The sequence below is a fragment of the Bufo gargarizans genome, chromosome 2, assembly GCF_014858855.1.
Source record: "Bufo gargarizans isolate SCDJY-AF-19 chromosome 2, ASM1485885v1, whole genome shotgun sequence".
Classification (NCBI taxonomy): Eukaryota; Metazoa; Chordata; class Amphibia; order Anura; family Bufonidae; genus Bufo; species Bufo gargarizans.
Genome location: NC_058081.1, coordinates 381,108,086 through 381,133,010, shown reverse-complemented (window position 1 = coordinate 381,133,010; position 24,925 = coordinate 381,108,086). Strand labels below are relative to the sequence as shown.

Genomic DNA, 24,925 nt, shown 5'->3' with positions numbered 1-24,925 from the left:
TTAGAAGGATTCTGAGCTTTATTCACCTTTTTAAACACACTGTTATTATTTTGAACACAACTGTAGGTGCCCACTCAGCTGAAAAAATATAGCCCCCTTTTTAGCCTGGAATTAATTATTACAAAATTTAATGATATTCTACTACTGATAACTACTAGTTCAATAGGTTTTCTTAGAAGGAAGATACCTTTTTAAATCTTCTCCAGAACCTCAATTGGCAATACATCCCCCCTGAATTGGCCACTCATGTAATACATGAATGTGTGAGTGCAGTTTTTACATTGATTATTATTTGCATCTTCTGCACAACTCCTATTTCCATCTGGTCAGTTATTTTACAGTTATGTGCGGAGGGGGGGGGGGGATTCTATTATCTGAGCAGTGCTAGAAGAGTGGGCTGTCATTGCTAAATGAAGCTGAGGACTCTTCGTATTCTCTTTAAGATGTTTGCATAAGCATGTGGTCTAACCAGAGGAAGTGTTACATGTTTGCTGCCTGTGTGCTGGAGCTCGAGATCCATACCCAATACAGTACACAGTTTGTGGGAGAAAAAGCTGTGTCGGCCTGAAAAGGTCTCATGCCATTTTCTTCCCTCCTCTGTTTGATTTTAATGCCGTGTCCTGTGTAAGAAACCTAATTGCTCTGGAAAAGTACTGACACAAATAGTTCGAGGTTACATTTGTAGTATTTTCTAGGCATCTGCTTGCATTAGCTGCTGCTTGCGTTCGTTCTTCTGTGTGGAGGCCTGATTTTTGGAGACATCAGTGCTTGTGTGGGACGCTCATGGAAGGGAGGGGCACTTGGCAACTCGCTCTTGCCAGCGAGGCATGGAAGCAAACGAAAGATCTTATGTTTGGTGACCATCTCAGAATATGAAGAATGTAGTGGATGGCACTCCTTATGTGTCGCGGTTGGTGCTCAGTGGGAAAGGTCAAATGGAATATATATAGACCACGGCACTCAAAATAAGGTTATCAAAAATTAATTCATTTATTAATTGTCCATCCCAGGTAGGATCATTTATAGTGCAAATGGCCAACAATATTGTTTCGGTCCAGCAGGACCTTGTTCACGGCCTTAGTGCGGTAGATCTGGAGGCATCGGGAGGACTCCCGATGCCTCCAGATCTACCGCACTAAGGCCGTGAACAAGGTCCTGCTGGACCGAAACAATATTGTTGGCCATTTGCACTATAAATGATCCTACCTGGGATGGACAATTAATAAATGAATTAATTTTTGATAACCTTATTTTGAGTGCCGTGGTCTATATATATTCCTGGTGACCATCTCAAACCTCCATTTCTTTCCTTTGTGCATGCAACCTTTACTGCCACCTATTGAAATTGAAACGCTGATCCGTAAAACATTGCGTTTGCTTTCCACTGTATAAGAAAATATTTTCTTTTCAGACCAGTTGACCTTTAGCTACTGTAAATTATTACTAGGACTGCCAAGCTGAGGCTGAGTTACCTTTTTCCCCTTTCTAAAATGTGAAATTTCACTCAGAAGAGCTAGATGTGTCAGTTCTTTTAGAGCCATTTTAAACTATTTGTGGCCTGTCTACGCTGGGTGTGTTGTCCTTTTGGACTGGATATGCTGGAAACAGTATGGATCCCAGCTAGCAGCACATTGTTGAAGGCTGATTAATATGTTTAACATGTCAGCTTTTTAAACGCTCTCACAAGAAAGACATGAAGAGTTATGGCATAGCAACAGCTTTATATATTACAGGGAATCTGTCTTTATGATCCTGGACCATTATCTGCAGCAATACATTAGTAGTGCTGCAAATAAGTAATCCAGATCACCAAATGCATTTTCCTACTGCATCCCAGTCCCATCCAGATATCTCAAACGCTGACAGCGGGGAAACTGGGAGCAGTAGGAAAATAATCCTTATTTGCAATACTACTCGTGTAATACCGCAGACAATAGTCCAAGATCATAGTGACAGATTGCATTTGAAGGGTTCACAGCAATTCCCGAATCTACATTGTATGATGTTGAGTGTACAACACAGCATTTGACATCTGCAGTATATGGTAATCCAATATTTGATATATTTTGTGATCTGATCTGCACATTATAAAAAATAAACTTGTACTTTCTACACAGGTTTCCCTGCTGCACTGTGCTTTCTGCTGACACCCGGCCGGCAGCCCCATAGAAATGCCTATTCTTGTCTGCTATTGCGGACAAGAATAGGACATGTTTTATTTTTTTCGGGAGCCGCGGACCAGAAGACCGGCAATGCGGATGCGGACAGCACACTGTGTGCTGTCGCCATCTCTTCCAGCCCCATTGAAAATGAATGGATCCGTATCCATTCTATGGACGTGTGAATGGACCCTTAACATGACAGGACATAGGTGTAAATACCTCTCAGCCGGTTAAATTTATACCCCACGTCAACCAGTGATTGGCTGAGTGGCATTCACAGCCATTTCTTGCCATGTCAAGAAAGGAGCAGGAAGAGGAGTGCAATGGGAACCCTGGCACTGTAGGAATGACATTAGTTGGGGATTGGTGAGTATAAGGTTTTTTATTTTAAATGTGCAGCTCCTGAAACAGCCTTTGCATGCACTGGTATGCCCCTTTTTAAAGGGGTTTACCTGGCTTCTGATGGTAATGACCATTTGGTAATGTATGGTTGTCCATATTGCCTCCTTTGCTGGCTGGATTCATTTTTCCATCACATACATGGCTCATATGCAGGATTACGAACATCAGGAGCTGCTGTACATGCATGCCTAAGCGCATTCCCATGGTCTCTGCCGCAAGAGAGGCCGGCGACTTTTCCTATAGTGTGCAAGCCACAGCTGATGGATGGCAGGGTGGTCATAACCATAGAAGGCAGTGTATAATGTGATGGAAAAATGAATCAATCCACCAAAGGAGGCAATATGGAAAATCGCGATATATTAGTAAGTGGCTTGTATTAACTTTCTCTACATGATCCATTTGTTGAAGTGAGGCAACCCCTTTATTGCTGTGCTCACTCCTAATTTATGTCTCCTGTCCAAAAAGAAGTTTACTAAACGCAATGATTTCTGGGATATCCAGGAGGAATCTTTTTCATAAGAATCTGTCAACCATGGTTGAATTACTTTCCCTTCTACTTTACCACATGTGAATATGTTATTCTTTAGTGTTTGTTCTTACTGTTCATTCGTGTCTCATACTTTTGTCTGCCTGTGTATGAGTCAGACTTTATGACTTTGTCTCAGTGCACAACCTCACAAGTGATATTTAGGAAGGATGACTTTATGCACATTCAAAATATGCAGTATATAAACTTGGCTATTTCCACCCAGGAGCAGCAGGGTCTACAAGTTAGGTCTTAAGAAAATCTGGCACTACTAACATAATCCAACTAGAAAGTTTTAAGATGTTGTCCAAATGTGTAATCTTTTATAATGAGTTAATTCTGCAATTAAGCAAGTTAAGATTTTTAATGTTTACAGTATGTCTGTATGGGTTTTCATTTCTCTACGTAGTCTTACCATGTGTTGAATAACGTCTGCTCTTTCAGTTATGATGAGAGATCTGAATGCTTTCAGACTGTTGTAGCCAATACACTGTAGATGCATCAGCTCGTTTTATGGCTGTTATTCTTAAGCATTCTTTCCCTGGTCTGTCTGCTGTTGCATGGGTAGTGTCCCTCGGTTTGACTTGAGCCTGCTTGGTCCATGTGTTCTAGGCTGGCAGTAGTTTAGATTCCAGTCCGTTCTGGCAGGGATTATAAGCACATCTGTCCGGGGTTTAACCAATAGCAAGCTGCGCTGTGACATCATTGTACATCGCAGCTGCTCGGCATTCCAAATCAAACATTTACTCACAGCTAACAAATCCTGCTTCAACTCTTTCCCTCTGCCATGATTATCAATTAGCATTGCACTTAAAACCTTAACTATATGATAGCTGGAGCACACGTTGCCTCCATTGCTTCTTTCAGACATAATCTATGTCACTCCCAGTGAGAGACAGAGACACATTTTTACAGCTGTGGTGTTGTCCAATTATTTAATGTTAACCCTGTTGTATAATGGCCCTGGGATATTTCCACTAAGTGCGGATTGCACATGAGCTTTGCAAGGCTGCATCTAGGTCATGGGCAGTCATTTGGACACGGGCAATAGCATGCAACGATAAATTGGAAGGATAACAGAAATATAAAATTCAGCTGAGATGAAGTACTTTACGTGTTATATGTGTGCACTCTCTACAAGGGAGTTGCTGGGAATGTGTCCACATATATTCTACTTTATGAGGAATTTATCAAGCCCTGCATGCTAGAATTTTGACTTCAAAGTCTCAAAGTAGGGCTTTGTGGCTTTTTGTGCTTATTTAACAAACGTTGTGACCTTTTTCTTACACCACTCCAGTTTTGGAAACTGGGTGGGAAAGTTGGTTAGCCTGTTGAGCTGATTTAAGCCACATTTTCATCTGCGAGTCTCTAAATATTCATTGATGCTCTTGGTCAGTGTCTCCAGTGCTGTAAAAGACATACAAAAGTTAGTGCTGACTATGTATAGCTGGTCAAAGTTGCCCATGGTGACCTCTCTCCACTTTTAATGCTTGATATTCATGTGGGGTTTTTTGTTCCTTACATTGCTGCAAACCAAGTACACCAGTTCATGGTAAGGGTATTACTTGATGGCACTGACATCTTTCTGCAGGCTAATGAACAACACTGCAGAAACATTTTTTAGGAATGTTTTTTCGAACATGACAAAGAGTTTGAGGTTCTGATTTGACCCCTACCTTAATCTGATTGAGCATCTGTCTGGTATACTGGAAAGACTAGCCAGACCCATGGAGGCCCCACATTGTGTAGCTAACAGGACATATAGTATCTTCTGCTAGCATGTTACTTTGAGAGTGACCTCTCCATTTCCATCTTTTCAAATACTATGGAATGTCATGTGCAGAGTTGCATGAATTTGTAAGGTGAATATGGGGTGGTCGGTGAAAAGATTAAAACACGAGATGCCTCAGTGTATATGGTTCTCCAACTGTGGACATGTGCATAACGAATCTTGCAATGGAACAGGTACAGAATGTCTCCATTGGTTTGGGTGTATCCAAGGTTTTTGAGCCAAATTATGTGTTTCAAATAATGCAAGATTTCTTTTTTTTTTTTTATAAAGTATGGTTATTTATGCAGCATGTACAGCAACTGGCATCCATAACATACTAGTCCTGCATATTCCATTTAATTTATCACCCACAGTCATGCTAACAGTACTTTGGACCACATCCAGTGCCATGCCATAGGTCCACGGCAGAACCTGTGCAGAACAGATGCATGTTCACGTTCAAATGCATCCTTAATTATGCGGTTATCATTAGTAACAAAGGTTAAATCATTATCACTGTAATATGTAACTTGTGAAGAGAATAATAATCCCTAACAGCCAGTGATAAACTAAGGTTTGGCTTCTGCTGGAACTTTAGTAACCATTATTGTGTAAGTACTTGGGCCTAATCTTGTGCCCACCTATATTTTCATTACTTGTTATTTTGTACAGTGTTTACAAAGTATACATAATTCCTTTTGTATTTGATGGGCGTCTGTCACCTCCAAAATCAGTTTCAGTGTAAGCATTTTACCATGGTGCACCAAAAAGTATGGTTATGTTTTTGCTTACCTTCCCTACATGGTGATATGCTGTCTTTGAAACAGACTTTGGGGTTGACATGCTCCCTTTCATGTTACATGAATTATAATTTAGACCTATATGTTCATTGAAAGTCATTTGGACTATCTTTTAGTGATATTTGTATCTTTTAATTTTTTACATTTCTTTATACATTTTGTTTATTATATGCATAATTTATTATTTCATTATTTTGTTAGGTCTACAATTCAAACAAAGACAGTCAAAGTGAAGGATGTGAGTACCTTTTTGCACCTTCTTTACAGAATGTCTTGCAGAAAGTTAAAATTAATATTAAATATTATTTCAATATCGTAATTATATATGTGCCTGGAAAAAACAAAGAAACTAAAGCTCATAAACGTCCAGTGGTGGAAAAATAATTTACTTTATTAATTACACAAATCAGTGGATGATAAAATATGGTAAAACAAGGGGAATAGGGAGCACAGACGCCATCCCAGCATTACAGAGTTGGCAAGAAAAATGACAGCAATGAATAAGCATTAATACAATTAACATGAATGAGTCCCAGTGTAAGAACATGGCAGTTACCAAAATGATATAAATATGGTGGGTAATGACCAGGGGGTATTCCACACAAGAAAAGCAGCCAAGTGTGTAGTGTGAACCCGCTGGACCTATGTACCGCCTATATAACAGTAAGCCAAGAAAAAAGATGTAATAAAGTGGACTCACCAGAAAAATAGCAGCGACCTGGATGCCTGGGATGGTGTTACCCTGACGCGCGTTTCTTCTTGACTTACTGTTATATAGGCGGTACATAGGTCCAGCGGATTCACACTACCGCCTTGGCTGCGGGTTTTCTTGTGTGGAATACCCCCTGGTCATTACCCACCATATTTATATCATTTTGGTAACTGCCATGTTCTTATACTGGGACTCATGTTAATTGTATTAATTAGGGCTGCACGATATGGGAATTTTGTGCGATTGCGATTAGGGCCTTAAAAATTGCGATAACGGTATGCGATGCAATATTTTAAGGGAATTGTGCTAGAGGTCAATTTGCTTGGATTTTCAAGGCAAAAGCGCACACAAATGACTGATAAGCATAACTACATTTCAGCATTAACTCAAGAACTGAAATGCACTGTGTTTTTCAAAATAATAGGGCTCTTTCACACCTGCGTTATAGTCTTCCGGCATAGAGTTCCGTCGTCGGGGCTCTATGCCGGAAGAATACTGATCAGGATTTTCCTAATGCATTCTGAATGGACAGTCCGTCCTTCAGGATGCATCAGGATGTCTTCCGTTCCGGAACGGAACGTTTTTTTTGGCCGCAGCAAATAGCGCAGCATGCTGCACTTTTTGCTCCGGCCAAAAATCCGGAACACTTGCCGCAAGGCCGGATCCGGAATGAATGCCCATTGAAAGGCATTGATCCGGATCCGGCCTTAAGCTAAAGGTCGTTTTGGCGCATTGCCGGATGCGACGTTTAGCTTTTTCTCAATGGTTACCATGGCTGCCGGGCCGCTAAAGTCCTGGCAGCCATGGTAAAGTGTAGTGGGGAGCGGGGAGCAGCATACTTACCATCCGTGCGGCTCCCGGGGCGCTCCAGAGTGACGTCAGGGCGCCCCAAGCGCATGGATCACGTGATCGCATGTACACGTCATCCATGCGCCTGGGGTGCTCTGACGTCATTCTGGAGCGCCCCGGGAGCCGCACGGATGGTAAGTATGCCGCTCCCCCGCTCCCCACTACTACTATGGCAACCAGGACTTTAATAGCGTCCTGGGTGCCATAGTAACACTGAAAGCATTTTGAAGACGGATCCGTCTTCAAATGCTTTCAGTACACTTGCGTTTTTCCGGATCCGGCGTGTAATTCCGGCAAGTGGAGTACACGCCGGATCCGGACAACGCAAGTGTGAAAGAGGCCTAAAACATCTTTTACTAAATTAAATAACATATTTGCATTACTGCAAAAGTACAAAATACAAAACTTGCCATTTTCTTAATAGCACTGCACAGAACAGATGAATAAAATAGAATAAATAAAAGAACATTTGTTCACTAAAATAACGACTTGCCTCCAGCCCCTCCTCCCTCCCCGCACTGTAACTGATGTATCGCCGGACGCGCTGTGCAGCATAGCGGCCGGCGATACATCCGTGTCAACCACGTAAAAAGTCAACCATCGCTTTATAAGGCGCACTGCCATTTTCCCCCCACTTTTGGGGGGGAAAAAGTTTATCTTATAAAGTGAAAAATATGGTAATATAATTGCAGCATTTTTGGGTCGGCCAATTGGCGATTGCAATATGGCGATTAATTGCGATTGCTTTGGCGATATGTTGTGCAGGTCTACTATTAATGCTTATTCATTGCTGTCATTTTTCTTGCTGACTCTGTCATGCTGGGATGGCGTCTGTGCTCCCTATTCCTCTTGTTTTACGGTATTTTATCATCCACTGAGTTGTGTAATTAATAAAGTATATTATTTTTCACCACTGGATGTTTATGAGCTTTAGTTTCTTTGTTTTTTCCTTGTATTTAAAAGCTTGTCCAGTTACATTGGAATGCTGGAAAGTCTTTTTTCATACAAGCCGCACCATTGTGTGCATATTTAACTGGCTACTGACACCCATGGTTGTGTTAAGTTTTTTATTTATATATGTGCCTGCGTAATGCATGTTCTTTTCCACTTAACCATATATAATCTAAAAAGCATAGTGTAACATTTACAAACATATTCATGGCATTCATACTATCTGCACATTGGAAACATGTATATAATATTGTAGGTGCACACCATAGTATATGCTGTAATAAAAGGGGTTATGTCATCAGATACATCGCAATAACAGTCTCACCTTAGACATGTGAGTTTGACAGTTCAACATCATGGTCCTGTTCCCATCTTCCTAGGTGCCCACATTCTTGAAAAAAAAATGTATGCATATTATAAAACATCAATTTTCTCAAGAATGCAGACCACTTGGAAGATGGGAACAAGACCATGATGTTCAACTGTCAAGCTCACATGTTCTGGTTTTATTGCGATGTATCTGACAGAACACCTTTTAAAAAACAATAAAAAAAAATAATAAAAAGAACTTACAAAACCTGTAATTGGGTTAAATTTATAAATGTATAAAGTGTCCATTTGTAGTTTGGTGTAACAAGTGAATCTAAAAAAAAATAGGTATGTGAAGGAAATACTTGTGCTTTGTCCATATGCAGAAGATTAAAAGGATTTGCTGCTACAGAATATGTGTATTGCTGCACTGTTTTTAAACCTTTGTATTGTCTGATATGTGTATTGCTGCGTGTAATTTATTAGTTACTTAGCTGAAGCCTGATGCTCCAGAGGTTCTGATGGAGGTTCACGTGACCAGTGCGTTGCAGTAGCAGCTTCCATTGACTAACACTGCGCATGGACAGGGATTCATAGTCAGTGGAGTCTGCTAATGGATGGAACTAGTCACATAGCCATCCATCATTGGTCATTTTGTAACCAGAGTGTTGGGAGCAGGTAAGCAATTATTACTGTAGACATGGGATACGGTTAGCTGTTTTTCTAACTGTGTGATTGGTACTTTCACTTTGGGGGATGGGGTGTCATCTAATAACAGTTATCTGTAAACTACTAAGTTATATACTTATTTAAGCTACATTCTTATCAGTAAGATAAGAATTGAGCTACAATGAGTGTTTATAATGTCAGAGAGTAGAGATAAGCAGCCTGCTCCCCAACTGATGGAAAAGAGAGAAAATCCAGTGGCTGCTACTAGAGCATCTCAGCTCTGTACAGAAAGAAGAGCTTCATATTTTTAATAAAGACCAATTCCAGCACACACCGCTCCATCATGGTACTGTGACTGTGTACATGTACTGTGACCTGACTGCGCCCAGCACTATGTCCTGCTGCTGTGTGCGGTTAGGATACCACAGCGGGACCCGAAAAAAAACAAGGAAAGGTGAGTACAGTCTACCGTCAGCTCAGTGCTGACTTTCGTCTCCGCTCAAAAATCATGTTCTGAGCGGACACCGAACGGACCCCATAATAGTCTATGGGGTCTTTAGGCTCCGTTACACTGTTAGGTCTCAGTTATCTGCAGAATCCGTCCTTTCCATTCTCCCGCTCTTCAACGGAGCCGGAGAACGGAAAGGAGAAACGGTGATGTGAACGAGGCCTAACACATATATAGCATCTTGGTGTCCCTGTGTAAATAGTGACCCCAATACACCGGGACTGTGTAGTCATGTAATCCTAATTAAAGTAGTGCAATCCTCTGGAGTAGTACTTATTATCAAACTACCGTAGCAGGCAGCCCGGCCAACAGCGTAACGTCACTCACTCCGTCAAGCGCATGCTCCTCCCACTTTATTAATGAAGGAGCAGGTGCATGATGGAGTGAGTGACATTACGCTGCCGGCCTGCCTGCTACGGTAGTTTAATAGTAAGTACTACTGCAGAGGATTGCTCTACTTTAATTAGGATTACATGACTACACTTTGCATATGAACATTGTTGTGCGGGGTACGGTGTAATAGAGTACATTGACTGCACCTGGCCCCGCCTTGAGTTTCTGGCCTTCAGCCCCTCCTCCCTCCCTGCTGATACATCGCAGGCCGCGCTGTGCAGCATAGCGGCCAGCGATATATCAGTGTCAGTAAAGTAAAAATGGCAGCATTCGCTTTATAAGACCCACTGCCATTTCCCCCGAACTTTTGGGGGAACAAAGTGTGTCTTATGAAGCGACATACAGTACAGACCAAAAGTTTGGACACGCCTTCTCATTCAAAGAGTTTTCTTTATTTTCATGACTATGAAAATTGTAGATTCACACTGAAGGCATCAAACCTATGAATTAACACATGTGGAATTATATACATAACAAAAAAGTGTGAAACAACTGAAAATATGTCATATTCTAGGTTCTTCAAAGTAGCCAACTTTTGCTTTGATTACTGCTTTGCACACTCTTGGCTTTCTCTTGATGAGCTTCAAGAGGTAGTCACCTGAAATGGTCTTCCAACAGTCTTGAAGGAGTTCCCAGAGATGCTTAGCACTTGTTCGCCCTTTTGCCTTCACTCTGCGGTCCAGCTCACCCCAAACCATCTCAATTGGGTTCAGGTCCAGTGACTGTGGAGGCCAGGTCATCTTGCGCAGCACCCCATCACTCTCCTTCATGGTCAAGAAGCCCTTACACAGCCTGGAGGTGTGTTTGAGGTCATTGTCCTGTTGAAAAATAAATGATGGTCCAACTAAACGCAAACCGGATGGAATAGCATGCCGCTGCAAGATGCTGTGGTAGCCATGCTTTTTCAGTATGCCTTCAATTTTGAATAAATCCCTAACAGTGTCACCAGCAAAGCACCCCCACACCATCACACCTCCTCCTCCTCATCCGTTCACCTTTTCTGCGTCGCACAAAGACACGGTGGTTGGAACCAAAGATCTCAAATTTGGACTCATCAGACCAAAGCACAGATTTCCACTGGTCTAATGTCCATTCCTTGTGTTCTTTAGCCCAAACAAGTCTCTTCTGCTTGTTGCCTGTCCTTAGCAGTGGTTTCCTAGCAGATATTCTACCATGAATGCCTGATTTACACAGTCTCCTCTTAACAGTTGCTCTAGAGATGTGTCTGCTGCTAGAACTCTGTGTGGCATTGACCTGGTCTCTAATCTGAGCTGCTGTTAACCTGCGATTTCTGAGGCTGGTGACTCTGAACTTATCATCCGCAGCAGAGGTGACTCTTGGTCTTCCTTTCCTGGGGTGGTCCGCATGTGAGCCAGTTTCTTTGTAGCACTTGATGGTTTTTGTGACTGCACTTGGGGACACTTTCAAAGTTTTCCCAGTTTTTCGGACTGACTGACCTTCATTTCTTAAAGTAATCATGGCCACTCGTTTTTCTTTACTTAGCTGTTTTTTTCTTGCTATAATACAAATTCTAACAGTCTATTCAGTAGGACTATCAGCTGTGTATCCACCTGACTTCTCCACAACGCAACGGATGGTCCCAACCCCATTTATAAGGCAAGAAATCCCACTTATTAAACCTGACAGGGCACACCTGTGAAGTGAAAACCTTTTCAGGTGTCTACTAGAGTTGAGCGAACACCTGGATGTTCGGGTTCGAGAAGTTCGGCCGAACATCCCGGAAATGTTCGGGTTCGGGATCCGAACCCGATCCGAACTTCGTCCCGAACCCGAACCCCATTGAAGTCAATGGGGACCCGAACTTTTCGGCACTAAAAAGGCTGTAAAACAGCCCAGGAAAGAGCTAGAGGGCTGCAAAAGGCAGCAACATGTAGGTAAATCCCCTGCAAACAAATGTGGATAGGGAAATGAATTAAAATAAAAATTAAATAAATAAAAATTAACCAAAATCAATTGGAGAGAGGTTCCATAGCAGAGAATCTGGCTTCCCGTCACCCACCACTGGAACAGTCCATTCTCAGATATTTAGGCCCCGGCACCCAGGCAGAGGAGAGAGGTCCCGTAACAGAGAATCTGTCTTCATGTCAGCAGAGAATTAGTCTGCATGTCATAGCAGAGAATGAGGCTTCACGTCAGCCACCACTGCAACAGTCCATTGGCATATATTTAGGCCCAGCACCCAGGCAGAGGAGGGAGGTCCCGTAACAGAGAATCTGTCTTCATGTCAGCAGAGAATTAGTCTGCATGTCATAGCAGAGAATGAGGCTTCACGTCAGCCACCACTGCAACAGTCCATTGGCATATATTTAGGCCCAGCACACACACAGGCAGAGGAGAGAGGTCCCGTAACAGAGAATCTGGCTTCATGTCAGCAGAGAATCAGTCTGCATGTCATAGCAGAGAATGAGGCTTCACGTCAGCCACCACTGCAACAGTCCATTGGCATATATTTAGGCCCAGCACACACACAGGCAGAGGAGAGAGGTCCCGTAACAGAGAATCTGGCTTCATGTCAGCAGAGAATCAGTCTGCATGTCATAGCAGAGAATGAGGCTTCACGTCAGCCACCACTGCAACAGTCCATTGGCATATATTTAGGCCCAGCACCCAGGCAGAGGAGGGAGGTCCCGTAACAGAGAATCTGTCTTCATGTCAGCAGAGAATTAGTCTGCATGTCATAGCAGAGAATCAGGCTTCACGTCAGCCACCACTGCAACAGTCCATTGTCATAAATTTAGGCCCAGCACCCAGGCAGAGGAGAGAGGTCCCGTAACAGACAATCTGGCTTCATGTCAGCAGAGAATTAGTCTGCATGTCATAGCAGAGAATGAGGCTTCACGTCAGCCACCACTGCAACAGTCCATTGGCATATATTTAGGCCTAGCACACAGGCAGAGCAGAGAGGTCCCGTAACAGACAATCTGGCTTCATGACAGCAGAGAATCAGTCTGCATGTCATAGCAGAGAATCAGGCTTCACGTCAGCCACCACTGCAACAGTCCATTGTCATAAATTTAGGCCCAGCACCCAGGCAGAGGAGAGAGGTCCCGTAACAGACAATCTGGCTTCATGTCAGCAGAGAATCAGTCTTCATATCATAGCAGAGAATCAGGCTTCACGTCACCCACCACTGTAAGAGTCAATTTTCATAAATTTAGGCCCAGAACCCAGGCAGAGGAGAAAGGTCCCGTAACAGACAATCTGGCTTCATGTCAGCAGAGAATCAGTCTTCATATCATAGCCTAGAATCAGGCTTCACGTCACCCACCACTGTAAGAGTCAATTTTCATAAATTTAGGCCCAGAACCCAGGCAGAGGAGAAAGGTCCCGTAACAGACAATCTGGCTTCATGTCAGCAGAGAATCAGTCTTCATATCATAGCAGAGAATCAGGCTTCACGTCACCCACCACTGCAACAGTCAATTGTCATAAATTTAGGCCCAGCACCCAGGCAGAGGAGAGAGCTCCCGTAACAGAGGATCTGGCTTCATGTCAGCAGAGAATCAGTCTGCATGTCATAGCAGAGAATGAGGCTTCACGTCACCCACCACTGCAACAGTCCATTGGCATATATTTAGGCCTAGCACACAGGCAGAGCAGAGAGGTCCCGTAACAGACAATCTGGCTTCATGTCAGCAGAGAATCAGTCTGCATGTCATAGCAGAGAATGAGGCTTCACGTCACCCACCACTGCAACAGTCCATTGGCATATATTTAGGCCTAGCACACAGGCAGAGCAGAGAGGTCCCGTAACAGACGATCTGGCTTCATGTCAGCAGAGAATCAGTCTGCATGTCATAGCAGAGAATCAGGCTTCACGTCAGCCACCACTGCAACAGTCCATGGTCATAAATTTAGGCCCAGCACCCAGGCAGAGGAGAGAGGTCCCGTAACAGACAATCTGGCTTCATGTCAGCAGAGAATTAGTCTGCATGTCATAGCAGAGAATCAGGCTTCATGTCAGCCACCACTGCAACAGTCCATTGGCATATATTTAGGCCTAGCACACAGGCAGAGGAGAGGTTCATTCAACTTTGGGTAGCATCGCAATATAATGGTAAAATGAAAATAAAAATAGGATTGAATGAGGAAGTGCCCTGGAGTCCAATAATATATGGTTATGGGGAGGTAGTTAATGTCTAATCTGGACAAGGGACGGACAGGTCCTGTGGGATCCATGCCTGGTTCATTTTTATGAACGTCAGCTTGTCAACATTGGCTGTAGACAGGCGGCTGCGTTTGTCTGTAATGACGCCCCCTGCCGTGCTGAATACACGTTCAGACAAAACGCTGGCTGCCGGGCAGGCCAGCACCTCCAAGGCATAAAAGGCTAGCTCTGGCCACGTGGACAATTTAGAGACCCAGAAGTTGAATGGGGCCGAACCATCAGTCAGTACGTGGAGGGGTGTGCACACGTACTGTTCCACCATGTTAGTGAAATGTTGCCTCCTGCTAACACGTTGCGTATCAGGTGGTGGTGCAGTTAGCTGTGGCGTGTTGACAAAAGTTTTCCACATCTCTGCCATGCTAACCCTGCCCTCAGAGGAGCTGGCCGTGACACAGCTGCCTTGGCGACCTCTTGCTCCTCCTCTGCCTTGGCCTTGGGCTTCCACTTGTTCCCCTGTGACATTTGGGAATGCTCTCAGTAGCGCGTCTACCAACGTGCGCTTGTACTCGCGCATCTTCCTATCACGCTCCAGTGCAGGAAGTAAGGTGGGCACATTGTCTTTGTAGCGTGGATCCAGCAGGGTGGCAACCCAGTAGTCCGCACAGGTTAAAATGTGGGCAACTCTGCTGTCGTTGCGCAGGCACTGCAGCATGTAGTCGCTCATGTGTGCCAGGCTGCCCAGGGGTAAGGACAAGCTGTCCTCTGTGGGAGGCGTATCGTCATCGTCCTGCCTTTCCCCCCAGCCACGCACCAGTGATGGACCCGAGCTGCGTTGGGTGCCACCCCGCTGTGACCATGCTTCATCCTCATCCTCCTCCACCTCCTCCTCATCCTCGTCCTCCTCGTCCTCCAGTAGTGGGCCCTGGCTGGCCACATTTGTACCTGGCCTCTGCTGTTGCAAAAAACCTCCCTCTGAGTCACTTCGAAGAGACTGGCCTGAAAGTGCTAAAAATGACCCCTCTTCCTCATCCTCCTCCTCCTCCTCCTGGGCCACCTCCTGTTCCATCATCGCCCTAAGTGTTTTCTCAAGGAGACATAGAAGTGGTATTGTAACGCTGATAACGGTGTCATCGCCACTGGCCATGTTGGTGGAGTACTCGAAACAGCGCAACAGGGCACACAGGTCTCGCATGGAGGCCCAGTCATTGGTGGTGAAGTGGTGCTGTTCTGTAGTGCGACTGACCCGTGCGTGCTGCAGCTGAAACTCCACTATGGCCTGCTGCTGCTCGCACAGTCTGTCCAGCATGTGCAAGGTGGAGTTCCACCTGGTGGGCACGTCGCATATGAGGCGGTGAGCGGGAAGGCCGAAGTTACGCTGTAGCGCAGACAGGCGAGCAGCGGCAGGATGTGAACGCCGGAAGCGCGAACAGACGGCCCGCACTTTATGCAGCAGCTCTGACATGTCGGGGTAGTTGTGAATGAACTTCTGCACCACCAAATTCAGCACATGCGCCAAGCAAGGGATGTGCGTCAAATTGGCTAGTCCCAGAGCTGCAACGAGATTTCGCCCATTATCACACACCACCAGGCCGGGCTTGAGGCTCACCGGCAGCAACCACTCGTCGGTCTGTTGTTCAATACCCCGCCACAACTCCTGTGCGGTGTGGGGCCTGTCCCCCAAACATATGAGTTTCAGAATGGCCTGCTGACGTTTACCCCGGGCTGTGCTGAAGTTGGTGGTGAAGGTGTGTGGCTGACTGGATGAGCAGGTGGAAGAAGAGGAGGAGGAAGCCGAGAAGGAGGAGGTGGCAACAGGAGGCAAAGAATGTTGCCCTGCGATCCTTGGCGGCGGAAGGACGTGCGCCAAACAGCTCTCCGCCTGGGGCCCAGCTGCCACTACATTTACCCAGTGTGCAGTTAGGGAGATATAGCGTCCCTGGCCGTGCTTACTGGTCCACGTATCTGTGGTTAGGTGGACCTTGCTACAGATGGCGTTGCGCAGTGCACACTTGATTTTATGGGATACTTGGTTGTGCAGGGAAGGCACGGCTCTCTTGGAGAAGTAGTGCCGGCTGGGAACAACATACTGTGGGACAGCAAGCGACATGAGCTGTTTGAAGCTGTCTGTGTCCACCAGCCTAAATGACAGCATTTCATAGGCCAGTAGTTTAGAAATGCTGGCATTCAGGGCCAGGGATCGAGGGTGGCTAGGTGGGAATTTACGCTTTCTATCAAATGTTTGTGAGATGGAGAGCTGAACGCTGGCGTGTGACATGGTTGAGACGCTTGGTGACGGAGGTGGTGGTGGTGGTGTTGGTGGTACATCCCCTGTTTGCTGGGCGGCAGGTGCCAACGTTCCTCCAGAGGCGGAGGAAGAGGCCGAGGCGGCAGCAGCAGAATAGGCCGAGGCGGCAGCAGCAGAAGAGGTAGCAGGGGGAGCCTGAGTGACTTCCTTGGTTTTAAGGTGTTTACTCCACTGCAGTTCATGCTTTGCATGCAGGTGCCTGGTCATGCAGGTTGTGCTCAGGTTCAGAACGTTAATGCCTCGCTTCAGGCTCTGATGGCACAGCGTGCAAACCACTCGGGTCTTGTCGTCAGCACATTGTTTGAAGAAGTGCCATGCCAGGGAACTCCTTGAAGCTGCCTTTGGGGTGCTCGGTCCCAGATGGCGGCGGTCAGTAGCAGGCGGAGTCTCTTGGCGGCGGGTGTTCTGCTTTTGCCCACTGCTCCCTCTTTTGCTACGCTGTTGGCTCGGTCTCACCACTGCCTCTTCCTCCGAACTGTGAAAGTCAGTGGCACGACCTTCATTCCATGTGGGGTCTAGGACCTCATCGTCCCCTGCATCGTCTTCCACCCAGTCTTGATCCCTGACCTCCTGTTCAGTCTGCACACTGCAGAAAGACGCAGCAGTTGGCACCTGTGTTTCGTCATCATCAGAGACATGCTGAGGTGGTATTCCCATGTCCTCATCATCAGGAAACATAAGTGGTTGTGCGTCAGTGCATTCTATGTCTTTCACCGCTGGGGAAGGGCTAGGTGGATGCCCTTGGGAAACCCTGCCAGCGGAGTCTTCAAACAGCATAAGAGACTGCTGCATAACTTGAGGCTGAGACAGTTTCCCTGGTATGCATGGGGGTGATGTGACAGACTGATGGGGTTGGTTTTCAGGCGCCATCTGTGCGCTTTCTGCAGAAGACTGGGTGGGAGATAATGTGAACGTGCTGGATCCACTGTCGGCCACCCAATTGACTAATGCCTGTACCTGCTCAGGCCTTACCATCCTTAGAACGGCATTGGGCCCCACCATATATCGCTGTAAATTCTGGCGGCTACTGGGACCTGAGGTAGTTGGTACACTAGGACGTGTGGATGTGGCAGAACGGCCACGTCCTCTCCCAGCACCAGAGGGTCCACTAACACCACCACGACCATGTCCACGTCCGCGTCCCTTACTAGATGTTTTTCTCATTGTTATGGTTCACCACAACAACAAATATATTATTTGGCCCAATGTATTGTATTCAAATTCAGCGGGATATAAATTTGAGGCCTAGTATTTAGGCGCTGGGTGACCGGTATGGATTTAGTGACAGAATTAGACTTGGAAATGCACAGAAGCGTGTGTGTGAAGTTATTCTGAATGACCCTATGTGCACCTTCAATATTATATACCCTTTTAGGGATAGATTTCAAATAGCTCTGATATAGCAGAAACCACTAAATTATGAAATTGCTAAATTGGGAATTGTACTTCAACCCAGAACAAAAAATGTGCTTTGACGGACACTAAATATCTTGCCCAGCAACAACAGTACAGCGGTGGGTAACGAGAGATTTAGAGGGATTTAAATTTGAGGCCTAGTATTTAGGCGCTGGGTGACAGGTATGGGTTTAGTGACAGAATTAGACTTGAAAATACACAGTAGCGGGTGTGTGTGAAGTTATTCTGAATGACCCAATGTGCACCTTCAATATTATATACCCTTTTTGGGATAGATTTCAAATAGCTCTGATATAGCAGGAACCACTAAATTATGAAATTGCTAAATTGGGAATTGTACTTCAACCCAGAACAAAAAATGTGCTTTGACGGACACTAAATATCTTGCCCAGCAACAACAGTACAGCGGTGGGTAACGAGAGATTTAGAGGGATTTAAATTTGAGGCCTAGTATTTAGGCGCTGGGTCACCGGTATGGATTTAGTGACAGAATTAGACTTGGAAATGCACAGAAGCGTGTGTGTGAAGTTATTCTGAATGACCCTATGTGCACCTTCAATATTATATACCCTTTTAGGGATAGATTTCAAATAGCTCTGATATAGCAGAAACCACTAAATTATGAAATTGCTAAATTGGGAATTGTACTTCAACCCAGAACAAAAAATGTGCTTTGACGGACACTAAATATCTTGCCCAGCAACAACAGTACAGCGGTGGGTAACGAGAGATTTAGAGGGATTTAAATTTGAGGCCTAGTATTTAGGCGCTGGGTCACCGGTATGGATTTAGTGACAGAATTAGACTTGGAAATGCACAGAAGCGTGTGTGTGAAGTTATTCTGAATGACCCTATGTGCACCTTCAATATTATATACCCTTTTAGGGATAGATTTCAAATAGCTCTGATATAGCAGAAACCACTAAATTATGAAATTGCTAAATTGGGAATTGTACTTCAACCCAGAACAAAAAATGTGCTTTGACGGACACTAAATATCTTGCCCAGCAACAACAGTACAGTGGTGGGTAACGAGAGATTTAGAGGGATTTAAATTTGAGGCCTAGTATTTAGGCGCTGGGTCACCGGTATGGATTTAGTGACAGAATTAGACTTGGAAATGCACAGAAGCGTGTGTGTGAAGTTATTCTGAATGACCCTATGTGCACCTTCAATATTATATACCCTTTTAGGGATAGATTTCAAATAGCTCTGATATAGCAGAAACCACTAAATTATGAAATTGCTAAATTGGGAATTGTACTTCAACCCAGAACAAAAAATGTGCTTTGACGGACACTAAATATCTTGCCCAGCAACAACAGTACACCGGTGGGTAACGAGAGATTTAGAGGGAATTAAATTTGAGGCCTAGTATTTAGGCGCTGGGTCACCGGTATGGATTTAGTGACAGAATTAGACTTGGAAATACACAGTAGCGGGTGTGTGTGAAGTTATTCTGAATGACCCTATGTGCACCTTCAATATTATATACCCTTTTAGGGATAGATTTCAAATAGCTCTGATATAGCAGAAACCACTAAATTATGAAATTGCTAAATTGGGAATTGTACTTCAACCCAGAACAAAAAATGTGCTTTGACGGACACTAAATATCTTGCCCAGCAACAACAGTACAGTGGTGGGTAACGAGAGATTTAGAGGGATTTAAATTTGAGGCCTAGTATTTAGGCGCTGGGTCACCGGTATGGATTTAGTGACAGAATTAGACTTGGAAATGCACAGAAGCGTGTGTGTGAAGTTATTCTGAATGACCCTATGTGCACCTTCAATATTATATACCCTTTTAGGGATAGATTTCAAATAGCTCTGATATAGCAGAAACCACTAAATTATGAAATTGCTAAATTGGGAATTGTACTTCAACCCAGAACAAAAAATGTGCTTTGACGGACACTAAATATCTTGCCCAGCAACAACAGTACAGCGGTGGGTAACGAGAGATTTAGAGGGATTTAAATTTGAGGCCTAGTATTTAGGCGCTGGGTCACCGGTATGGATTTAGTGACAGAATTAGACTTGGAAATGCACAGAAGCGTGTGTGTGAAGTTATTCTGAATGACCCTATGTGCACCTTCAATATTATATACCCTTTTAGGGATAGATTTCAAATAGCTCTGATATAGCAGAAACCACTAAATTATGAAATTGCTAAATTGGGAATTGTACTTCAACCCAGAACAAAAAATGTGCTTTGACGGACACTAAATATCTTGCCCAGCAACAACAGTACAGTGGTGGGTAACGAGAGATTTAGAGGGATTTAAATTTGAGGCCTAGTATTTAGGCGCTGGGTGACAGGTATGGGTTTAGTGACAGAATTAGACTTGGAAATACACAGTAGCGGGTGTGTGTGAAGTTATTCTGAATGACCCTATGTGCACCTTCAATATTATATACCCTTTTAGGGATAGATTTCAAATAGCTCTGATATAGCAGAAACCACTAAATTATGAAATTGCTAAATTGGGAATTGTACTTCAACCCAGAACAAAAAATGTGCTTTGACGGACACTAAATATCTTGCCCAGCAACAACAGTACACCGGTGGGTAACGAGAGATTTAGAGGGAATTAAATTTGAGGCCTAGTATTTAGGCGCTGGGTCACCGGTATGGATTTAGTGACAGAATTAGACTTGGAAATACACAGTAGCGGGTGTGTGTGAAGTTATTCTGAATGACCCTATGTGCACCTTCAATATTATATACCCTTTTTGGGATAGATTTCAAATAGCTCTGATATAGCAGGAACCACTAAATTATGAAATTGCTAAATTGGGAATTGTACTTCAACCCAGAACAAAAAATGTGCTTTGACGGGCACTAAATAACTTTCCCAGCTACAACAGGACAACGGTAACGAGAGATTTAGAGGGATTTAAATTTGAGGCCTAGTATTTAGGCGCTGGGTGACAGGTATGGGTTTAGTGACAGAATTAGACTTGGAAATACACAGTAGCGGGTGTGTGTGAAGTTATTCTGAATGACCCTATGTGCACCTTCAATATTATATACCCTTTTTGGGATAGATTTCAAATAGCTCTGATATAGCAGAAACCACTAAATTATGAAATTGCTAAATTGGGAATTGTACTTCAACCCAGAACAAAAAATGTGCTTTGACGGACACTAAATAACTTTCCCAGCTACAACAGGACAACGGTAACGAGAGATTTAGAGGGATTTAAATTTGAGGCCTAGTATTTAGGCGCTGGGTGACAGGTATGGGTTTAGTGACAGAATTAGACTTGGAAATACACAGTAGCGGGTGTGTGTGAAGTTATTCTGAATGACCCTATGTGCACCTTCAATATTATATACCCTTTTTGGGATAGATTTCAAATAGCTCTGATATAGCAGAAACCACTAAATTATGAAATTGCTAAATTGGGAATTGTACTTCAACCCAGAACAAAAAATGTGCTTTGACGGACACTAAATATCTTGCCCAGCAACAACAGTACAGCGGTGGGTAACGAGAGATTTAGAGGGAATTAAATTTGAGGCCTAGTATTTAGGCGCTGGGTCACCGGTATGGATTTAGTGACAGAATTAGACTTGGAAATACACAGTAGCGGGTGTGTGTGAAGTTACTCTGAATGACCCTATGTGCACCTTCAATATTATATACCCTTTTTGGGATAGATTTCAAAGAGCTCTGATATAGCAGGAACCACTAAATTATGAAATTGCTAAATTGAGAATTGTATTTCAACCCAGAACAAGAAATGTGCTTGAACGGACACTAAATAACTCGCCCAGCTACAGCACTAGGGACAGATTTAGCTGGATATAAATTTGAGGCCTAGTATTTAGGCGCTGGGTGACCGGTATGGATTTAGTGACAGAATTAGACTGGGATATGGCCAAAAAATGAACAGACTATTGCTGGTTAAATGCACTTGGTGTGACAGCTTCACCCTGATGTAGGCTTTAGCCAAAAAACAACCACACCATTGAGGGTTAAATGCACTTGGTGACAGGCGCAGCTTGCCCCTGATTTTGTATATGGCCAAAAAATGAACAGACTATTGCTGGTTAAATGCACTTGGTGTGACAGCTTCACCCTGATGTAGGCTTTAGCCAAAAAACAACCACACCATTGAGGGTTAAATGCACTTGGTGACAGGCGCAGCTTGCCCCTGATTTTGTATATGGCCAAAAAATGAACAGACTATTGCTGGTTAAATGCACTTGGTGTGACAGCTTCACCCTGATGTAGGCTTTAGCCAAAAAACAACCACACCATTGAGGGTTAAATGCACTTGGTGACAGGCGCAGCTTGCCCCTGATTTTGTATATGGCCAAAAAATGAACAGACTATTGCTGGTTAAATGCACTTGGTGTGACAGCTTCACCCTGATGTAGGCTTTAGCCAAAAAACAACCACACCATTGAGGGTTAAATGCACTTGGTCGCAGCTTGTGCTGGCGCACCACAAGACACAAAATGGCCGCCGATCACCCCAGAAAAATGAGACTGACAAACGGTCTGTGCAGCCTAAAAACAGTGAGCAATTGAGGATCAGCAGCTCAATGATCCACAGCTGCAGATCGATCAGTTAATCAAGTCCTTTGGAGGAGTTAATCTGCCTAATCTCGCCCTACTGTCGCAGCCGCAACCTCTCCCTACGCTAATCAGAGCAGAGTGACGGGCGGCGCTATGTGACTCCAGCTTAAATAGAGGCTGGGTCACATGGTGCTCTGGCCAATCACAGCCATGCCAATAGTAGGCATGGCTGTGATGGCCTCTTGGGGCAAGTAGTATGACGCTTGTTGATTGGCTGCTTTGCAGCCTTTCAAAAAGCGCCAAGAAAGCGTCACAAAAGCGCGAAGAAAGCGACGAACACCGAACCCGAACCCGGACTTTTACGAAAATGTCCGGGTTCGGGTCCGTGTCACGGACACCCCAAAATTCGGTACGAACCCGAACTATACAGTTCGAGTTCGCTCATCCCTAGTGTCTACCTCTTGAAGCTCATCAAGAGAATGCCAAGTGTGCAAAGCAGTAATGAAAGCAAAAAGGTGGCTACTTTGAAGAACCTAGAATATGACATATTTTCAGTTGTTTCACACTTTTTTGTTATGTATATAATTCCACATGTGTTAATTCATAGTTTTGATGCCTTCAGTGTGAATCTACAATTTTCATAGTCATGAAAATAAAGAAAACTTTTTGAATGAGAAGGTGTGTCCAAACTTTTGGTCTGTACTGTATATGGTACATATGGATGCAGACAGCACATGGATCGGAGGTGGTTACCTTAAAACTAGATTCTCAGCTGCCACTTTCTTGGATTTGTTGCTTTGGAACTTGTTAGCAGCAGCAGGAAATACGCTGTTAGGGCTCATGCACACGACTGCGGCGTGTTTTTGCGATCCACAAACTCTGGATCTGCAAAACATGGATTTGCGAACAGGCCGCCTATAATAAAAATGCCAATTCTCATTCTATTATTATTTAAAAAAAATATTTGCGGAGTGCTGTCCGTATCTTTTCAGCCCCATCTCTCTAGCTCTGTTTCCATATGTATAGGTTGCGAGTAAGTCGAGTAAGTCTTGTGATATCATTATGGCATTTCAGTGTACCATAGTTTCCACTTGCATGGCTGTGCAAGCTGGTATCTAGCAGTAGACTGTCAGACATTTTAAGCTGTACAAAATAAGTTTAACTTCAGAAAGATACCGTGACAGTATATGTATAAATGCTGTTGACCGGCAGTAGTTAAATCTAATAAATAGAGCAATAGAGATATATCATTAGACTAGAGTCATCATTTTTATTTGTATATTCAATTTCTATATCTTAGAGTTTGCACTTATAGTTGTTAATATTTAGCATGGTAGATGTGTACTATATATTGGCACTATTTAATATGGAAAGTGGGTCTGTGGCTTCACAGACTGCAGAGTGTCAGCATTCATCAGCAAGCCAGTTGTCTTCAGCAATGCCTAGCTACTAATGAATTAGGCTGTGGCTCCAGGGAGACAGATAAAGTCAAATCTTTTGTAGTGGAGTTTAGCAAACAAGCTCCTAGATATAAGCTCTTGTCCCTGTAGTGCCTCATTAAAAGTCAAATTAGAAGCCGATAAAAGCTTTTTGGATATTTTAATTAGATATTATTTCTTGCGATTAAAAGGGTACAAGACTGCAAAAGAATCTCTGACCTTTCATGATCTGAGCTGAACAGGAAGCTGATGTCGACAGTTACTAGCTCTTGGGAATTTGGCTCATCCTTCCCATCTGGATGGATCTGAAAACTTCTGTTTTGAGGGCTAGACATTTCAGGAAGATGTTACCTGACTATGGCAAATGAGAATTAATCCAAGACATATTTTTCACATTGTATGCAACATATAGTGTATATTACTATTATAATAATAATAATAATAATAATAATAATAATATTGTTGAGTCTTAAAGTTTCATTTTAGTTATAAAAATTTCAGAGTGTAATATACAGATGCGTCCTCTCTTACCTGATCTCCAAACTGGAAGTGGTGTCAATTTTGTCCTGACAGCAAAACAACATCATATTGCGAGACTGTAACTAAACTCTAAAAGCTGCAATACACATCACAACCACTGGGTGGTGAGTGCACCACATTTAGCTTATTGCTTAAAGAATAACTGTCACATTTCGACCCTAATTTCAATTTTCATATATGTAGTTACTAATAACATGATATTCCAGATTCAGTTACTATTATACTGACTTACCCCATATTTAATAAGGTTCAGCCCTTAGCAACCAGTCTGCAAAAAAAATGCAAACTATTCAGTTAAGATGGCCGCCACTGCCCTCACCCTGAGGCTAATTCCGCCTGCCCTCACTACCCACAATAATAATAATCTCCTGCAGCACAAGGGGGTCCTCGTACCACATGTTGCTTTCATTTATACACTGAGCAGATGGCAGATCTCTCTTCCCTGGTCTGCGCTGCTCCAACTCGGCATTCTCCAGCTCTGCTGAGTGAGGAAGTGTCTGCCAAGCGCAGGGA

General features: G+C 43.9%; 1 protein-coding gene across 1 annotated transcript in view; it reads left to right on the top strand.

Moving 5' to 3' along the window:
- ARHGAP26 (Rho GTPase activating protein 26) overlaps positions 1-24,925 on the top strand; it is a 380,080-nt gene that overhangs the window by 51,424 nt on the left and 303,731 nt on the right. The window contains exon 11 of the mRNA XM_044277261.1: positions 5,863-5,899. Coding sequence (XP_044133196.1) covers positions 5,863-5,899 — 37 coding nt within the window. The remainder of the gene's footprint in view (positions 1-5,862; positions 5,900-24,925) is intronic.